At 39.3% G+C, this 20,889-nt stretch overlaps 2 protein-coding genes across 4 annotated transcripts; one reads left to right on the forward strand and one right to left on the reverse strand.

Annotated features, from left to right (window-relative positions):
* The first annotated feature begins 218 nt into the window (after window positions 1–218).
* On the forward strand, window positions 219–4,668 carry fuom (fucose mutarotase). 3 transcript variants are annotated; one of them, XM_047350872.1, is made up of 7 exons: window positions 228–385; window positions 495–563; window positions 637–707; window positions 2,680–2,778; window positions 2,859–2,932; window positions 3,091–3,277; window positions 4,311–4,668. In XM_047350872.1, exons 1-7 carry the CDS (start codon window positions 301–303, stop codon window positions 4,362–4,364), a joined length of 639 nt encoding a protein of 212 aa, XP_047206828.1. In that variant the 5' UTR covers window positions 228–300; the 3' UTR covers window positions 4,365–4,668. The 3 variants fall into 3 exon arrangements, with proteins under 3 accessions (XP_047206829.1, XP_047206828.1, XP_047206830.1); XM_047350873.1 differs by lacking the exon at window positions 2,680–2,778 and having other exon boundaries at window positions 219–385; XM_047350874.1 differs by lacking the exon at window positions 3,091–3,277.
* A 61-nt stretch (window positions 4,669–4,729) lies between these two features.
* On the reverse strand, window positions 4,730–6,594 carry si:ch211-217g15.3 (uncharacterized protein LOC368914 homolog). The gene is made up of 4 exons (XM_047350871.1): window positions 6,533–6,594; window positions 6,387–6,441; window positions 6,248–6,285; window positions 4,730–6,162 (listed from the first exon to the last, which is right to left on the reverse strand). The coding sequence occupies exons 1-4, from the start codon at window positions 6,538–6,540 to the stop codon at window positions 4,824–4,826; spliced, it is 1,440 nt and encodes a 479-aa protein (XP_047206827.1). The 5' UTR covers window positions 6,541–6,594; the 3' UTR covers window positions 4,730–4,823.
* Between the last annotated feature and the right edge of the window lie 14,295 nt (window positions 6,595–20,889).

Raw genomic sequence — 20,889 nt, forward strand, 5'->3', positions numbered from 1 at the left:
GAAATCCTTAAATTTCCATGTTTTTCTCGCTGCTGCATTTAAAAAAATGTAAATCTTTTTACACATCTTTACAAGGAGTGCCGATAAATATAGGTGGCGCTTTTCTGTGTCTAAAAAATTAACACCTGTCTGCTGAGTGAAAAAATACCTGACAAAAAGAAAATGTGTAGTTTGCTTGTAGTTCATCTTCCAACCAGCAGGCGCTGCGAAGCTAAACCAAGACGGAAGTGAATTGAGGGGAATGCTCTCGGTTCGCTTTCATTTCTGGTTCTATGATCTCTGATCTGTTCGGCTGGCAGGATGGTGGTTCTAAAAGGGATCCCCTTTGTTATATCACCCGATCTGCTGTATGTTCTCGCCAAAATGGGCCATGGGGATGAACTGGGTATGGTGCACAGCTCCATTCATATCCTGCGGTGTTTGTAGCCCGTATGGGGCAGAAAGCTCATTTATGTCCACACCAGGGAACAACTGTCATGTTTTATTTTCTTCAGTTCTTGCAGATGCCAATTTCCCCACATCTTCTATTTGTACCAGTGGTCCAAAAGAGATACGAGCTGATGGTATGGTAAAATTAAAACATTATGTCAGGGTGAGTTACCAGTCAGCAGTAACACTGTCTCATTCTGGTTTTAGGTTTGGGAATCCCACAGCTTTTGGAGGCTATTCTAAAGCTGTTGCCCTTGGATACCTACGTCCCTAGCCCGGTACAGGACCCACGCATGCATGTCAAAATCAAAGTTTAATCACCAGCTGTTTGTATTTACTGTTCCTTTCAATTTTATGCTGCAGCCCTATTCCAAAATGTGGTGAATTACATGTATCCCTCAAAATTCCACACAAAATACCCCAGAAGTGAGAAACGTTTGAAAAAAAGTCACATTTACATAAGTATTCACAGCTTTTGCTCAATGTTTACAGCCCTGTGAAGTCTTCTTGGGTATTTCGCTACAAGCTTGGGAGACCTTTAGACGTTTTGTCTGCAGGTCCTCCCAAGTTCACTCAGGTTGGATGGGCATTATTGGCAGAGAGCCATTTTTAGGTCTTTCCGCAGACGTTCCATTGGATTTAAGAACATACTAAAGGCATTCAAAAACCGAAGATACTCTTGTTATCTTGGCTGTTTGCTTTAGGTCATTGTGAGGTTGGAAGCTATTAAGGTCAATACTTTGCAAGAGCAAAGAAATGTGTTCTTTTACTTGAGGAAACAAAAACAAAGTTCTTTCTGGCCGGAACATTTCATACTTCACAAGAGGTCAAGTGCAGAACTCATAGGAAGCCCTCACAGTTCACTACCACTGCACCAGTTGTCAGTGTAGTAGTCACACCCACTTCAAATGTCTGACCAATCACACAATGTTTGACACCACACATGAAAAAACGTCTACACAAAATATGTTTCAAGAACAAGCTGCAAGAACTCCCAAACCAGGGCTGCAAGAACAGAATGACTGGGAGAGAGATCAAATTTCGTGGTTCTTGTGGAGTATGTTTAAGCCTTTTTCCTATGGTCCAGAGCACTCTGGATGCAGGCTTTTTATATGAACATCTATCTTTTTGACTGCTTTCATTTTACACTGTATGTTGACTAGTCATCCAGATCCCCCAGATAAAATCCCCACATCATGATGTCGCCACCACAATGCTTTACAGTAAGAATGGTGTTGACCAGATGATGAGCATTGCCTGTTTTCTGTGGACATGACTTTTCAGGTCCAAAAGTCTGATTTTGGTCTCATAAAATCAGAGCATTCTGTTGTCTGGATCTGACAGTCTGCAAGATGCATTTCTGCAAAATTCAAAAATGCTTTAAAGGCCTGGTTGTTGGTGGGCAATGACTTTCTGGATGGTTCTCCTAGCTTCACAGGTGAAGACTGGAGCCAAAGTGATAATTAAGTTCTTGGTTACTTCTCTGACCATGTCCTGTCTTCCCTGATTGCTCAGTTAGATTGGGTGGTTTAATTAAGGGACAGTCCTGGTGGTTCCCAATATTCTACCATTTCCACAGAGTAGAGATCAAAGTGCTCTTTGGGACATCTTATACATTTGTGTCATGCTCATCCAGGAGGAGTGAATGCTGCAAGTCACTGACTGGATGCAATCTGCTGGGTTTCCTTAGATAGAAATTTTTTTTATCCAATTTGAATAAAAAGCTAACTCCGACTGCACTGTTCAATTGTTAGGATTAATAGGAATGTATGTACCTGACTGTTGTGAAGTGCCTTGAGACAACATGTGTTGTGAATTGGCGCTATATAAATAAAACTGAACTGAATTGAATGTAGTCCAGCCCATAGGCTATAGGCAATCCCTTTTTTACTCAATTGCTTGGTTTGTGCTCTAAAATGCTCTGCCTTATATAGACAGAGAGTGTTTCAATACAAATCGTGTTACAAAACTTAATTTACTAAAGATGGACTCCAGTCACGTTGCAGAAACATCTTAAGGATGATCAGTGGAGAAAGGATTCACCTAAGTTCAACTTTGAGTGTTTTTTGTTATCAATTTGAAGAAAAAAAAAAGTTAAACATTTGACATTTTGGGGTATTGTCTCAACAATTTTCAGGGACAATTTTTTGTTGAATACATTTTGGAATAAGGCTGAAATCATACAAAATCCTGAAAAGGTGAAACAACTGTGTTTCCAGCAACGCCACATGTTAAATCTGTTGCTAACAGGCAGCAGTCATGGATCTGGTAGACAGCGACAAACAGAGATGTTTAGCTGTCCCTGTGTGGGAGAATTACACACAGCTGCTCAGCCTGGCAGGCTCGGAGGTATGACAACCTACTCACTGAATGCATACAGGCAGAAGGTAAAACAAAGTAAATTTGTTCTGATTTTTGTTCACATGCAGAGTCCTCTGGAGAAAATGGAAAGATTTGCTTTTTACGAACGAGCCAAAAGGGCCTATGCTGTCGTGGCAACAGGGTGCGTACTTTTTCTGCCTTAACTTAAACATGCATGGCAGAGGTGTTCAACTCCAGTCCAAAAGGGCCTGTTTCCTGCATGTTTTAGATGTGTCCCTGCTCTTCAGTATGTATTCAAGTTCTGCAGAAGTCTGACAATGTCCTATTCAATTGATTCAGGTGTGTTAAACAAGGGAAACATCTGAAAAATGCAGGACATCTAGCCCTCATAGTAGATGGTGGGTCTGGACAAGGGCTGCAAGACCATCAGAAACAATGGAAAGATTATAAAGTGAACATTAGTCACTGTCGGTCTGGAGCTCCATGCAAGGTCTTGCCTCATAGGGTGAGGATGATCATGAGACAGGTGAGGGATCAGCCTGCAATCATTGTTAATGATCTGATGGCAGTTGGGAGCACAGTTTCCATGAGCACCAAGAATAACACTTCACTGTAATTAACTGAAATCTTCCAGCCCCGACATATGTTGTCTAATCATTAGATTCCCAGTGAAGAAATCTTGTACTTAACCAGGTGCTACTTCAGATTAGAAGTATTCCCACCGCCGCCCTTGAACTTGGCGTCATAAATATTGCAGCAAGCGTAATCTGCATCACATTTTGTAAAGAGGAGCCACACTTTCGAGCAATTTATTGCTTTGTTGACATTACCAACAGCTACTGACGTCATTCTTGTGCGTGCAATGCTGTGTATATGCCCAGCATGGAAATGCTCTTCTGCTCCCTCAGTGTCACAATGATGCGTTTAGGTACCGAAACATGGTACCATTTGATTTCACGTGAATTGGTACTCTGTAGTACTGACGGAATTCGGTTGGTACCTATAAAAATACCAAATTACCATATAAAATACCATATAAAGGATTGGCAAATGAAGAAGCACATTAATATTATAGAGTGGCCTAGCCTGTCCCCAGCCCTTAGTTCTGCAGGTTTGTGAAAGGAGCTGAACTACCAAGGAGCAGCCAAGAAGGATTTAGAGTTTCTGTAGCAAAGATTTGGCTAAAATCCCCTAAGAGGCGAGTCTGCAAACCTGGCGGTGAGCTCTAAGAAATGTAAAAGCTGTGTTTATGAAAAAAGGTTCCTCCACTAAGTTCTCAGTCAGGGTCTCTTTGGGGATCAGATATATATCTCATTGACATTCAAATGCAATTTTAACTTTTACCTAACCGAGCAAAATTCCTAAATCAGCGCAAGGTGAAGTACCTATTGTTCCATATTAAAGTTCAGACTAAATGTGGCATTTTGAAGGTGTTGAATCAGGAATATTTCTGACCAGAGCCGGCCCTGGGTTGTATGGGGCCTGGGTTGTATTTAGTCACATCATTTGAGTTTTTTAAGGCGTGTGTTTGATGTTCTTCTGTTTTTTGTTTTTCCCAGGGAAACTGCTCTGTATGGGAACTTGATACTGAAGAAAGGAGTTATTCCTGCTGAGCTGCTGCAGTAAAGCAAACATAGTTTTGACAGAGGTTTCTATTTTGAATATTTTTTAGGAATCTGAGTCACATGTTTAATTGTTATCTGTTGAAACAAAAATGTATATGTTTTTAAATTGAGATTGTTTTGGATTATGTTTGTTTGATTGTTTTAGAGTTTACATTCAAAGCTCAGAAAAATCAATATTTTATTCTTCTGTAATTAATATGACAAACATGGTGATTGCTCTCCATGGAGAAGATATGATCTTGTCTTCTGTGCTTTCTCTCATTTTCTTCATTAAATGAAATCTGAAGTCTTTCATGAGTTTGTACAAAGTTTCTATCAACAGGAAGCATACAAGAGACAGATATCGATACATGTGTGTTACTCTAAAGCAGTTTAATAGAATAAAATTACACAAATGCATTTACATGTTGCGCCTGAGCCGTTTAAAATAACTGCTGTATGCTTGGATCACTTGTGATAGAGTCCATCCAGATCTTCCTCTGGGTTGGCATACTTCCTTTGAGTGGGAAGGTCAGCAGGAGCTTCAGCCACCTCTTGTTGAAGAACTGGCAGGAGGAGTTTTTTATGGTAAATATCATCCAGATCTTCCTCTGGCTTAGCGTACTTCCTTTGAGAGGGAAGGTCAGCAGGAGCTTCAGCCACCTCTTGTTGAAGGACTGGCAGGAGGAGTTTTTTATGGTAAATATCATCCAGATCTTCCTCTGGCATAGCATACTTCCTTTGAGAGGGAAGGTCAGCAGGAGCTTCAGCCACCTCTTGTTGAAGGACTGGCAGGAGGAGTTTTTTATGGTAAATATCATCCAGATCTTCCTCTGGCATAGCGTACTTCCTTTGAGAGCGAAGGTCAGCAGGAGCTTCGACCACCTCTTGTTGAAGAACTGGCAGGAGGGGTTTTTTATGGTAAATATCATCCAGATCTTCCTCTGGCATAGCGTACTTCCTTTGAGAGCGAAGGTCAGCAGGAGCTTCGACCACCTCTTGTTGAAGAACTGGCAGGAGGGGTTTTTTATGGTAAATATCATCCAGATCTTCCTCTGGCTTGGCGTACTTCCTTTGAGAGGGAAGGTCAGCAGGAGCTTCGACCACCTCTTGTTGAAGAACTGGCAGGAGGGGTTTTTTATGGTAAATATCATCCAGATCTTCCTCTGGCATAGCGTACTTCCTTTGAGAGCGAAGGTCAGCAGGAGCTTCGACCACCTCTTGTTGAAGAACTGGCAGGAGGGGTTTTTTATGGTAAATATCATCCAGATCTTCCTCTGGCATAGCGTACTTCCTTTGAGAGCGAAGGTCAGCAGGAGCTTCGACCACCTCTTGTTGAAGAACTGGCAGGAGGGGTTTTTTATGGTAAATATCATCCAGATCTTCCTCTGGCTTGGCGTACTTCCTTTGAGAGGGAAGGTCAGCAGGAGCTTCAGCCACCTCTTGTTGAAGGACCGATATGAGAGGCTGTTTGTGGTAAAGGTCATCTATGTCTTCCTCAGGCTGAAGATGAATTCTTACCTCTCTCTCACTGCTGTGCTCCATCCATGCAGGCGAATACTGGTCTTCATCCTTCTCTTTAGCTTGGTATCCAAACTTTCTCATTTGAGCTTGGAGCTCAGATGTTGAAGGATGGTAAATCTCATCCCGATCCTCCTCAGGCTTCAGGTAATGTTTGTCCTGGCCGCTGTTCTTCACGCTGTTCCAGATTTTCATACTGGGGTCGACCTCAAACTGAATCCTATCCAGGTCCTCTGGAGGCTCAACCATGACTCCCCAGAACAGCTTCCCGTCGTCATCAGTGGACCTGGGATAAGGAACATGCAATGCCAGCCGTTATCCTAACAGTCCACAGAATGTTGTACTTTTAGCTGGAGAAGATGTCTACTTACACAACCATTTCCTTCATGTGTTCATCTGAAAGTTTATTCTGAAGAGGATAGCAAATATTAGACATCTACCACCAACAGAAAAACATTTAAAAGTTTGTATGATTTGATCTGAAGCTAAACATCACACGTGTAAACATACCATTGGCTTCGCATCGATGCTGACTATCAGCAAAACAATGACTATGATAGAAACCCTGTGCGTGAAAAGACTCTGAATCAATTCAAATTCCAGTATAGTTCAATTAAAAAGCAGGAATGTTTTAAGGAGATTTGTAACTCTCTTACCGGATCATGGTTTCTCCTTCTGCTGACAGCTTTGTAATGAGGAACCCTCCCTCTGTTCACAAGCTGTGGGAAAGAAACGACCAAAGTTCCACCAATAAACTTGTTATCTTTTCTTGACCTTTGTAACTCAGTGAAGTCAGCTGGATGTAATTCAGCATTCTTTGTCTGGTCTTTATGATGCATTAAAAACAGCAAAAACGCTTTTATTAACAGTAATGTGAATCACCTATTAGTTTCAAGCCATAATGTGTTCATTACTCCGTTCAGAACAGAAATAATGCATTCTACATTTTTATTTTATAAAAGAAATTAAGTACTACGACTAGGCTCCCTTATCAAGGTACATTTTTATAACGCAGTAACACTTCATCTTCTATCAGCTAGTTTTATTATATATTAGAGATATAATAAATTATAAATTCTCTCCACTGTTTAGGACCTTTGAGTCCAACGTTGTTTTCATACCGAGAACAAAATACTATAAATAAACTCTTAATTAGTTTGATTTTATAATTTCCACAGTTTACTATTTGTCCCTTATTGCTGTTTTATAGAGCTAATCTGTGTTGCTTCATAATTCTGAAAAAGCATTAGCAAAAAGAAAAACACATTCACTGGACACTTTATTAGATGCACATGTTTAACTGAATGTAACACAAATAGCAAATTAGCCAATCAAATGGCTGTAACTCGCTGCACTTATACATCTAGTTGTGGAGGAGCCAACTTGCTGAAGTGTCAGAATGGGGAAGAAATAGGATTTATGTGACTTTGATTTTTTGTGCCAGAAGGGCTGGTCTGGGTATTTAAGAAACTGCTGATCTGTTGGGATTTTCATGCAGATAGGGGAATGACATGTTGCTTTTTCCGATCCCTAAGCCTACTTCATGTTGTCAGACAGACTTCTTGATTCTAAATGTCAGATAGTAACCAGGCCTGGGTGTGGGTAGTGAAACTAAACCAAAAAATATGTTGAATCACTGTGAATTTACGATTTAACATTGGGGGTAATTATCTTTTCACATAAGGCCAAGTTGGTTTGGTGAACGTTTTTCCTGCATAAATTAAATCTGTATCTGTTATCCAAATTTTGTTTGATGATATTGTAGAACTGTGACTGGATAGCTAGTATTGTAAATATGAATCTGAGAATATTATTTAATATTAATATTTTAATATTAATATTTTACCAAATAATATTCCGGTCTGTTAAGGATTGTCCTGTGAATACCAGCCCCATTAAGGCGATGGTATTAGGACAGAATAGAAAGGTGTGAGACGAGCTCAGGCATTATTGAACAGCATAAACTCTGCACACATATGGAATGAATTCACACAATTTCTTAAAATACAAGAATTTATTAACAAAAATAAGTCAACTCAAAGTCAAACATATTTCAATCAACAAACTCTTTACTATGCTAAAACAATCCAACTAAACTACCAAGCAGAAATAAAGAATAATGAAGACTAATGGACTATGTACAATATAAACAAGTTGATTAAAGATGATTAGAAATCATGACCAAAAAGAGTGATGCAACATTACCATGCAATGTTTATGTTTGAGAACCAAGGATTATCTTGAAGAATCTGGAAGTGAAGTGAAGTTAGTTTTGGAACTAATTTAGAAAACAATCAGCAAACATTTAGACAACCCTTCACAATGCAAGATCAGATTAAATATTATTTTAATAAAATAATGTTTTAAATAATGATCTGCTGAATAAAACCAACCTCCTGGATGACTAATTCTCAACGGTGTCTAATTAACTGCCTTTATTTATTAAAATAATATTTGAAGAAATATTATTGAGTATTTTGGAAAAGAGCCAAATCTTTCTGGAGAAATGGGGCTTAATGGTGTTTACTTAGTTATCAACTCTAGCAAATGATGTTCAGGGACTATTATTCACTAGCTTGAAAACTAACAACCTTTCTGTTGACTAGCCTTAATGCTAGCACACGTGTTCTTACCGGCTGGCCGTTCGGCTAACAAAGAAGCTAGCTAAAGTGCTAAGCTAGAGATAGCTTAGCGCCAGAATCAACACATACCTTTAAAATACCAAGGTTAAAATGCATAAACGCGGACGGCGCGTTATGAGCAATGTTCTGGTTAAAACCACCCTTTAAATAAAGTTTATCTTAGCTTCAAAACATACAAAGAACACGGAACCGGCGCGTGCCGTAGCTAGTCTACTAGCGCTAAAGATCGCCAGGTTCCACAAAACAAACTTCATAGAATGAAAACGTTCAGATTATTTCATCCTAATTGTTAATCTGCCCAAACCCAACCTCTGACCATGGTGAGTAAACGTTGTCCAAGGGTAGTTCGCATAAACATCCACAGTCAACAAGCGGTTGGTTTTCAGCTAACCTCTGCGTACGCTCTGCAATAGCGTTAGCTCCGGAGGGCTGGGCGGCTGTTCGGTACCGTAACACGGTTGTGCAAGCCGTAGTCCGTCCTTGCGGCTCGGCTTGTAGAAACAGCTTCTCCACCGGGATCTCTCCTCGATACAGTTTTGCTTCTGTGGGGCCTCGAAGAGAAAATGTAAGCAACTCTTACACCTTAATTTCCCCGTTCATGAATGAAAATACCGGATACACAGACAGTATTTCATTCTACTTAACTTTGCATATGATCGTATGGCTTTGGATCCTGTTGAATTTATGTCTTTTTGCCAGCAAAAGACATCAGCGCGCTTTCCTCTCCTATCCGGTTCCTATGGAAGGCCGCGTGGAAGAGAAAGACTTGTGGAAAGGTGGGGGCTTTTATTTGGGTAATGGCGCAACAGGAAGTCCGCAGTTACTCCCTTTCCTGGCTGTGCTGGAAGAAGGTTAATGCACTTTATTTTGAAAGGTTCCAGGAAAGTGTGTACCGGAGTTTTAGTGTTGAAACCCATGGCTGTGGTCCCAACACTAGCTAACTAGCTAGCAAGCAAATTAAGCACCTGATACAGTGGAACTCACAGAAATTTCTTAAATACTTAGTGGGAAAACCTTTCTTGGCAGCAGAAATCTGCAAGAAAGAACAGCAAGAAATCTCCTAGATGCAGAAGCTAGTCACATGTGTTGCTCAGATTTGATTTTGACCCATTCTTCCACACAAACTATATTCAAATCTTAAAAAGATTCTCCAGGTCCTTTCTATGCACTCTGATCTTCTGTTCTTTCCAAAGTTTATGAACTAGACACAAATCAGCTGGTTAACAGGGCCATTCTACAGATTTCTTTTTCCAAAACCAATTATGTGTTTCCTTGGATTTGTGTGTGGGACTATTGATGAGCTTGGAAATCCACAATAGTTTCATCCTCAAGTTCCTATTAAGAATATATTATCCTTTCCTTAGTTAAATTATGTCAGCCAGTACCACATGCCATGAGACAACCCAAACCATGATCTTTCTTTCTGCTCTCGGTGGAGGACACTTTTTCTCTGTCTCCCACCCCCTCCCATATCTGCCCTGCTTCAGCTCTGTGTCTTGTCTTTGGAGCCTCTTTTTGCAAATCTTCCAAATTCTTAGTTATGGATTTGGTCAGCTGGTCTCTCAATGCAATTGATCAAATTTTCTCGAGGAGAAGACAGGGTGAAGGAGAGCCCAACTTGTCCGGACTGGACGTTTTTCTCTGGATACACAATGGACTCCTGGCAGAAGTGGAGGATTGTGTGTCTGTCGATAATGTCAGTCGAGAATGTGGAAGATGTGTATATAATTGGATGTTTGATATCAGGATTTCTGCTTTTTGGAGTCAGCGGTTACCTGGCATATCGAGAAATTCGGAGTGTCAGCAGCTGTTCTGGCTATTGTAAGGCTGCCTGGCACGTGTGATGGGATCTTCAGGGCGATCAGCACTCAGACTGAGATGTTACGTGAGCTGAATCGCAGACTGGATGTGATCCTTAGGATCGCAGGCAGGTTGCGGTTCCTGGACTCAGGGGTGAAATGGGATAAATCTTGGAGAAAGTTGTTCGCTCAGATCTGGCAGAAAGACCATGAATTTGGCTGTTTGGATTCGCCTTTGAGAAGCACCAGCGAGACTCTCAAGGCTGACGGAAAATTAAGAGTCAGCCTAACCCAAATAATTATTGTTTTTCTGAATCTGGCTCCTCTGCACGGCCTTGATGGCTGGCTATCTTCAACTTCTCCTGGAAGTTATGTAAACATGACGCTCTGCTCCCTCTGCCCCCTTCCTTCCCTGAGGACATCTGTGGACCTGCTCAGAACTTTGTGGCCGGTTGATGAACATTCCAACGTACCATCAAGGACAATGGCCTCTGTGACAGTGCTTCATGGACTTACTTGCACACACACACATGCTCAAGATAAACATATGCACCCCCTCACACCACCTTCACCATTCCCGGCATGATGTTGTTTTGTCAACTTGTTGCTTCTTTGTGCTGAGGTTTTTTACAATGTCAAACTGTGTCCTGCTAAGAATAAAGTGTGAAATATAATTTTTTTCCTCTACTTACCTAATGTGGCCTCTTTTCTCATCTAGCAAGGGCAGCGCCTGTGAGTGGGCAGCAAAGCCTCGATGACCCGTCCCCCCCTTGTCTTGTGTCATGATGTATGTTTGGATGGGTTGTATTGGAATTCTAATTTCCCCTCGGGGATCAATAAAGTATCTTTGAATTGAATTTAATTGAATCTTCCCACCTGCAAATCTTTATGAGTTACATCCACAGTCAGGCCTTGGCTCAATCTGACCAGACTATATTCTCCCAGTTTTTCACTGACTCGTTGAAATCTTTTACAGCAAATTTGAAACAAGCTACAACCTGTGAGAGTTGACATGCAAGAGTTTGCGCAGGGAGTGGACAAAGAGGCCATAGCGGTAAAGTGCATTACTTATTGTTTCTTTTGACTCCTCTGTCACAAATATTACGTGGGGCACCTGGCCTGGAGATGGTTTATGGTTATGACAAATGGTGAAATTATGCTCTTACCACTTCTGGATTATGGCTCCAACAGTGCTCACTGGAACATTTTGAAGTTTATAAATGGAGCTGTAACTATTGCCAGGGATTCGTTTTGCAACAGTCATGCTTTTTGTGAAGGTCTCTTTGCTTTAACCAATGATAATACTCCTTACAATACTGTGATTTGCTGCAGCTGCTTTTTTCTGCTTTCTTTATACCTTTTTGCACATCGTTTTCTTTATGTGTTCAAACCTTGTTTCCTGTGTCATTCAAACATTTTACCCATAACTTTATTTGTGGACTAATTTGTTATGATTTCTTTGTGAGGATAATGTGAGTGGTTACAGATGTATTTTGTGAATTTTATGACAATAGAAATATTAAAAATATCTTCACTGAGAAAAACACAGATGTGTTCAATGCATTTTTTTTTACTCGCTACATAAGATGTTTGTCATTTACAGTTTGAATGTAGCACTGAATCACGATGTAGGGTGTAACAGTGGGTTAGAAAAACATGCAAACATATACCAAGCATATGCTTACAGAAGTGTTATGTTGTACTGTGTGAAACAGGAAATAAAAAAACACTTTTCATTATCTTTTTTAACAGTAATTAAAGTATAGGATTTTAGCTGTTCAGTTTAGTTAATGATAGCATCAAGTTTATAAATGCAGCTGTCATGTTTCATTGTTACATAGCTAAAGAAACAAATACAGAAGGTGGCAGTCAGCCGGAGACAGGAGACTCCTCACTAAACCTCAACACAGTTTGTACAGCTACTTGTCATAAAAGAGAAGGAAAAACATAAAAGGAGCTTCAGCTCACTAAAACAATAATTTGACACCTCATCACGAGCATCATTACTGTCAGTAAATCCTATAAAGGTCCTCCTGCAGCACAGGCTAACCACAACTCAGCCTGCTCACTTGGTCTTCAGTCAAACCCCAACCCCCCTGAACCGTTGCAAAGCTGAGGCTTTCTAAATAACTGAAATTATCTCAATGATCTGCAATTAACTTAACTGGTGCTTCACCAACATTCATTAAACACACATCAGACATCTAATGGAGTTTAGAGCAATAATTACAGGATGTGACTGAAGGACCTCCATGGAAGAACAGAGAGGGATAATACATGTAACAATTCTGGTGTGTTTAACGAAAAATTAATTTCTATGAGAGGTTTGAGGTGGGTAAAATAGAGGAATGATGATACAGATACATACCTGGGATCTAGAGCTACCTGATGCCTGCATATAATTCCCAGGGCAGCAACAGTACGAGATGGATCAGCTCTGCAGCAGACAGACAGAGGAGTCTGTTATGTGGCGGGTGACATGGTAGTTAGACACTATTTGTTGGAGGGAGACACACAACAAGGTGGTTAATCTTTTTTTTCACTGCAGCTAATCTGAAAAACTGGGCCTTTACACAGCTTTGGTGCCTGTCACCCATGGTAATAATACATTAAAGATATAATATCCAGAAGGAAAAGCTCAGTTGGTCTTCTTCAGTTTCTCCCCCATGCAGAAACAGGTCAAACAACCTTCTCCTCTCTCAGGCACACCCCTCATAAACACAGTAAACATGTGGGAGCTGTTAAAGTAAGTCTAATGGCTATTTACTGTGTTTTGTGCTCTTCTCATTAAATAGATTTTCCACTTGAGGAGAGCTAATGTTTTGGAAAACTCCATTAAATCAAACACACTCCATGCCAATAAGCGGCACATGTGGCTCTCTTCAGTAATTTAAAGGATTTACCAACTGCTGGAAAAACCTGGGGAACTACAATCTGTTTCTTTTGCAAAACCTCAGCTCTAATCACATGTTTATAGAGATACATATAGAATACTTTTAACTATTCAAGCTGATATAGCTAATACTTTCTTGCCCTTTTATCTCAGGCAGAACGTAGCACAAAAACAAAAGCAGTGAAGTCTAAGCTAAACTTGACAGATTAAAGCACAGTTATGAGGACAAACGTAATATTGTTATTATTTATTTTGAAACCACCTACACTCGCCACATTATAAGGTAAACCCTAGCAAGTACCAGGTTGGACTGCATTTTCCCTGATTAACTGCCTTAATTAGACAAAGCAAAGATTTTGAAATGGTGTCAGAAATATTCCTCAGAGATTTTGTTCCATATTAACATCACAGTATCACAGTTGCTGCAGATTTGTCAGCTGCACATCCATGATGGAAATCTCCTGTTCTACCACATCCCAAATGTGCTCTGTTAGATTAAGATCTGGTGACTGCACAGGCCGCTCAAGTACAGTGAACTCATTGTCATGTTCTAGAAACCATTTTGATCTGAACTGAGTTTTGTACCCTGTTGCTTCCTACTGGAAGTAAATATCGAAAGAAGGTTTCTTTCTTGTCATGAAGGGAGAAGCATGATTAACAACAACACTCTGGTAGGATGTTGTGTTTAACCCATATTCAGCTGGTACTAAAGGGCCTATAGTGTGCCAAGAAAGCATCCCCCATACCATAAAGCCACCACCAGCAACTTGAACCACTGACTCAAAGCAGGGCGGATCCATTCTTTCATGTTGTTAATTGTAACATCTGAATGCTCTACCTGAAATCGAGATTACTTTGATCAGGCAATATGTTTTTATTTTGCTGTTGTCCAATATTGGTAGGTCTGTGTGAATTGTAACCTAATTTTCAAGTTCCTATCTGGCAGGAGTGATGCCTAGTGAGATCTTCAGCTGTTGAGGGCCAGCTGACCTCTCACACCAAAATTGTATTTTTGTGCGCACAACTGCCGCTAACTGGATGGACTTTTTAGGACTATTCTCAGTAAACCCGAGAGATGGATGTACATGAAATCTTCAGTAGATTGGATTAGCAGTATCTGAAATACTCGGACCAGCCTGTCAGGCATCAATAACAATACTAAAATCAAAGTCACTTAAGTCACCTTTCTTCCCTATTCTGATGCTTGGTTTGAACTTCAGCAAGTTGTCTTCATCACATCCAGATGCCTAAGTTCATTGGGTTTCTGCCATGTGATTGGTTGATTTGCTATTTGTATTAACAAGCAATCAATCAGGTGTACCTAATACAGTGGCTTGTGCATAATTAAAATTTGTCACATAAAATAAAGCAGCAAAATGAGCAATCGCGTGCTTTTGTGAATCATGTGAGCCATTATCAGGCTGAAGTAGTGTTGGTACCAACATGTAGGACAGAACTTAATTTAATTAGTTGATTAATTTTAATAAATCCCAGGACGAATAAAGATGTTGCACAGTTAAAAATCATCAATTTTGGTCCATCAGTATAATGTATACAGTATAAAATGAAATGTGGTACAATGTGCTTTTTTTAGGGTTTAGTCTGGAGTCACAAATGAAATCTGTTATCTAGAGCTCATAATTCAATTGGTACTCAAAAATATAAAAGTAATATTTGTTTTCTTAAGACATACTAAAATGTCTTGAGAAAACCCACAGACCATGTGGATTTTCTCATGTTACACTGTTCCCACAATAGGATAAAATACTTCCAAACTAAGGTTGTTTTCTTCAAATTTGCAGGGGAAAGTAATGACTGATGAGCTAAAAAACACTTTGTCAAATAATGACCAAATCAGTGAACACAATTCAGGACACAAACTACCACGGTCCAGTTTTAAAGCCATAATTATTTGAGAAATTGTGTCCTGCCAAAGTATTTATTGGATTTTATTGGGATTCTGTGATAGACCACGACAAAGTAGCGCATAATAGTGAAATAGATGGAAAATTCTACATAGTTTTCAATTTCATTTTATTTATTTTACAAATAAAAATCTTTAAAATGCAGTGTGCATTTGAATTTAACCCTCTTCACTCTGATATCCCTAAATAAAATCCAGTGCTTTATACTATAAAGCACTAATGATCTTATTTTCTTCAATCCGTATTTTGAGGTGAGTTACTTCATAACCCTCAGTGACTTTTCATATTTTGGGATAACTGATGCCAGAAATTAAGCCTTGAGGGAGAGAACATCAAACATGAATCTTCAAACACAAAGATAGAGGGACATAGACAACTTCACCCTTCAGCCCCCAGTCTTCCTTCTTCATCAGGCACAGAATGCCTCCTGACTGGAGCCCACGAAGCCCTGGCTGCCAGCTGGAAAACCCCTCACATTTAACCTCTGACCCTCAGCATCATGAAATTCACCACAGAGCCCTCAGCTGGACAAACACAGAGGGGAGCATATTAAAAAAAAAGAAACACTGAGCAAGCACAGGTGTTAAGTATGAATACAGGTGGGATATGAGTTTTTACACTTTTCACACCGCTTCTCATCGCTCCTCTGGACTGAATCCAGAAGTCCTGAGGGTGTGTTTGTCATGCTCTGGATTTGTGTAGGTTTCTGTTTGCGTGTCAGGGCCCCATCTGTCCTGATGATCCTGGTTTAAAAAGAGGACCCCGCTGTTCCTTAATGAAAAGCTTTCTGCTACAGAAAGATTGAGTTACAAGAACACAATTCTTTCATCCTTATTGAAGAAACATGTGCCTCCTTCTGCTTTCAGTACAGACAATATTTTACACAGACCTGTTCAGTTTATACACTCCTTTAAGAGAAGCAAAACAAAACAACAGTAGCCACTGAGGTTAAGTATTTTCTCCATGTTTATAGAGAGCAGCCTGAAATTTCAAACACCAATGTTGCATAATACCCAAAATACAAACACAGAATCTTTACTGAGTAAAAAATGTACTTTCCTTGTTCCAGAAGGTTATATTTAACACTGATATTCTGGTGGTGCTGGGCCACCCTTGTAAACGTAGAAGAAGAGAGTTATTGTATTATCTACAATAGATTTGTTTTTCATAATTAGATGTGATGTTATACAGGCCCTAATGTGGTAAGAATGTTGATTGTCCCCTTATTCAGTTTTCTTTGCTAAAAGTTATTTGAATATTAAAATGCTAAATTCCACAATCATGGCAGATTACCACATTTAATAATACCACTACCTCTACTAATAATAATCTTTTCTGTTTTCCTTCCTCTATAAAAGTGTTTTGTCACAATTACAGTTCATCAGCCGTTAAGAATCTTTCATTTGTGAGCCAGGAAGACTAAAAAACCTTCATAAATGCAAGAGATTGTAAACTTCCCCCTCCCCACCATTCATTGTCATGTAGACTATCCTTGGCACAGTCAGTGGATGTGAATCACATCACCACATTAGCTCCAACAGCTCATTAATGACAGTTCTTCAGTGTCTGTGCAGTATATTGTAGTCACCTTTCAGATACTGTGCTTTGTTCTCATCCTTCACCCTGTAGAAAGCCTGTGATCATGTATCTGCAGGTCTGCAGTAAGCAGAGGACAGCTGCAGTGTGAATGAGGAAGGAGATGTCATCATTAACATCTGATTGTTTCCTGCAGCTCACTTTCTGCTGTATCTTGCTTATGTTAGCCAATGCAGTATCTTCAAAAGGTTCATAACTTTATCTAAGAAAGGTTGTTAGACATTGTTAGACCTGTTACTGAGGTGTGTTTTAGTTGTAGAACAATAAGACCTAATGTGTACACAAAAAACTGTCGGTAAAACAAAATGTATTATTGCCAGTAAAGTTACTCAACAGCTAAGCCTTTGATAATTGATGCGTGAAAGTCAACAAATGCACTTTTTTAACCAAATAACCTAAAGTTTTTACCTAATATTTTAAAGTATCTTATGACTTCGTAGATTTTCAACTAAATAATAATCTTGAAGGCAAAACCTTATTTATTACCTTTAAATATTCAAATATTGTTTGAAAAAGTGACTGTGTTTATGACCTCAGATGACAATATATTTAAAAAGCCCCCAGTAAGAGCTAATGTTAGACAACATTATGTTTCAGGTGGTTAACAGAGCAGATGTTGGTTTGAGGAACTAAGAAAACAAAATTTTAATGATGATGATTGTATGTTAAAATGTTAAACAAAGATGGATCCTAAAAATCTAATAAAACAGTTAAAAATCAAGAAAAACAGCACTAAGTAGCTAATTAAATTAATTTAAATAATACATTTATTGATAAATAAAAGCAAATTAAAATCTACATTTAATCTGAACAGTTTATAAAAAATAATCTCAACAATAACAATACTTAAAAAACGGAGCTAAGACATTTTTTGAAGTGCAATAAGTACAGGACAACTTAAATTCAAGGAAAATCTGAAATAAATCATTTTCAAGAATAAAATTCAGCCAAAGTCACATTTTGCAGTAAAGACACAAAAGAGCCAAAACTGATGAAAAGACAGTAGTTTAGATTGTTTCACCAATTTTGCATAGTTGAAAATGGCATACTAAGAAAATTTTCTTTATACTGTGAGAACATAGATAATGTCTTGTGAGAAAAAGGATATGTCTCCAAATTTCTCCATATGTCTGGACTAGGATGTAGGGCCACAAGCCTTTTCTTCCCGGGAAAACATTTAAAAGTTATGAGGTAATTTGGTATATATTCAAGCCACAGCTCCAGATCACCAAAACAACATCATACCCACAGTGAAACATGGTGTGACAACATCGTGTGTTGGGGTAAATTTCCTCAGATGAACTATAAACTATGAATGGAATTTTTCTGCATCACAGAGCCCAGTCAGAAATTCAAATTAGTCCAAAAGATGGCTTCATCAGGAGAGATTTAAATCTTTAATCTTTAAATTTAAATGAAGTAAGAAGAGGCCAGAAATACAGTAAATCTGACAGAGAATCACAGAGGTCACCAGAGGAGGGCTGTGGACAAGATATTTCATCTCAATCGAACTGATTTAAAGAGCTTCTGCAAGGCAAAAATGGCAAATATCACAAAATCAAGCTCTGGCATGCTGAAGGACTACTAACAGAAAGAAATGATTGCTGAAAAGAAATCAACAAGTGCTTCGACAAAGCATTAGTTTAATAGTGTGCCCTGTTATTTCCTCTAACAGATATTTCTGTTTTCAGTTGAATAGTACATACACGTCACGTTAATAGTGGGAAATGGTCTGAAATAATTTCTCGTGGATTTTCAAAAGGGGACATATCATGCAAAATCCACTTTTTTAGCCATTAAATACATTTTGTTGTGTACTTGGAGTACGTAGGAGTACAGAAAAGTGGAATTTGTCTCTCCAGGTACTGCATAGATATCTTTATATTCTGTTTGGGTCACATGGTTCAATCTGTTCAGTTTTCTCCCTTCTCTGTTACGTTTTTTGAACTGTTATGTCACAGTATTTGCTGCGGAACAGCTAAACAAGATCATCCGGCTAACCAACTTCACAAAACCAGCATTTTTATTCCTTGCTGCAATTATGTAGTCCAAGCTCAAGTATGCCAAACCTGCAATTGGATAAGTCTAAATGTTCGGTTGTTGGGTGTATTAACCCACACAATTCATTGCACCGTCCCCCCAGCATCAGAATCTCTTTGAAATGTAATCTGCACTCCTTTATGTATTTACTTGGAATGGATGAAGAGGGTGTAAATACAGTAATAACACACTGTTGCAATGCATTCGTTTGAAGGTGTGGTTCTGCAGGTTTGCCGTCTTCATTCTCCTCTCGCTCTGGGTCAGACTCTGGCTCGAACATGTAAGGCTGGATGTTTTAATCAGTTTGTGAATAAAACGTTTCTGCGTCGCTAGGTCATTATACCTCCGTTATCAAACTAAAAAAATGGTTGAACGAGGTTGGAGTCTGCGACCTGGAAGGGGCGGAATGTAAAATGCCTCAATAGCATTTAAAGAGACTGCACCAAAATGAGTTGCTCTCAGACGCACCTCTGAACGGGTAAAGGAAGAGCCTGTTGAACTACAATAAGAAGGATTTCAGACCAAAGCATTGCAGTTCCACTTTATATAAACCACTGACTGATTTAAATGTGATAAGGAGGAATTTAAAAGCATATGTCCCCCTTTACCAGAGGTGCTTTTAAAATCTTCTGCATGTATGAGCTGACCTGAGTGCGCTTTAGCAACTACAGAAGAGAGAATTAAATTTAAAAATCACCATCAATACAACTAACACAATAATGTGCTCAGCGTGGTCGCTGCAAATAAACCAGCACAAGGTGAGTCTGACTGAGCAGCGTCAGTGTGACGGTCACTGTTACATTGTTGGTTTACAAAGCCCTGTGAACTTCCCTGAGGAAACGCATGCCAGAGCGGGATTTGACCAAGGTCTCTAAATCATTCATAGCTGGGCTCAAGGCAGGAAATGCTTCTTTCTCCTAAACCCCTTTACAGAAAACAGAACATGAAGCATGTTGCTTTATAGATTTCTGCTGAGAACTTACATTGAACTGTCTTTGGCTGGATTCAATAGCATCCTTCAAAGTCAGCCTCCCTGTTCTGCAACAAGAGCTCCTATTCAACACTTAACCTTTCAAAAGTGGTCACCTACCTTCAGAAGGAAAACCGATTCCTGTCTACAGAAGGTGTGAACCACATCAGTGCCAGTGTTTCCATAATGATGGCGAGGTCAGCTGCACGGTATTTAAAGGGTAACAGACATCTGAGCAGGCTTTGGTGTCAGGCTTATGAAAGCAGTTTAGCAAGGAGGCAAACATCCTCGAGGCCAGCAATAACAGAGGGGAACTGATTAAAGAAGGGCAGGGAAGCAGGGAGAAGAAAGGAAAATGAGACAGGAACTGATAGCATCTTTTTCCCCAACATGATGATATTAGAGAGAAAAAGACACAATAATCTTTCAGAAGGTGCAGTTTTTAAAACTGCTTGTGAAATGTGAACAATAACAAAAAGTACAATATAAAAACATTTAGCACCGAAGGAAGAGTTATGGACATAATTAAAATAACGGTTTCACTATAAATTTTACAACAAATCCCACAGTCATTAAATCAGTAAAAAAAAGCAAAGCTACTTTTAATGTTTAACTTTGAGATATGGCTTCTCAAATGATAATTGGGGCAAATCTAAACATATTTCATTACACTGATTAGGAGACAAATCTTGGTTCAAGTCAGAAATGATGTTCAACCTCCCCTTAAAGCTAACACTCATAGTGTTTTGCCAAAGAACTCATGACTGCAGGAATGCAGGAGGTGGAGTTTATATTCATATTCAGCCCCTTTACTCTGATACCACTAAATAGACAATGATTAACCATTCAGCTTCAGAAGTCTCCTAATCAGTGACTTTGCTTGTTACCTAATCAATGTAGAAATCAAGCACCTCTATGAAGGTCTCAGAGGTTTGTTAGAAAACATTAATAAACAAACAGCATCATGAAGACCAAGAGACACAGAAGACAACTTGAGGATAAGAAGTGTGGTCATGAAACAATCCCGAAAGCTTCAAACATCCCACAAATCACTGTTCAATCTTTTTTTTTCTGGAAATGGAAAGAGCATAATAAAAGTACAGACCTAACAAGAAATGGCCATCCACCTAAACTATGAGGCTGGGCAA

This window comes from Girardinichthys multiradiatus, chromosome 22, assembly GCF_021462225.1.
Source record: "Girardinichthys multiradiatus isolate DD_20200921_A chromosome 22, DD_fGirMul_XY1, whole genome shotgun sequence".
In the NCBI taxonomy this organism is placed as follows: Eukaryota; Metazoa; Chordata; class Actinopteri; order Cyprinodontiformes; family Goodeidae; genus Girardinichthys; species Girardinichthys multiradiatus.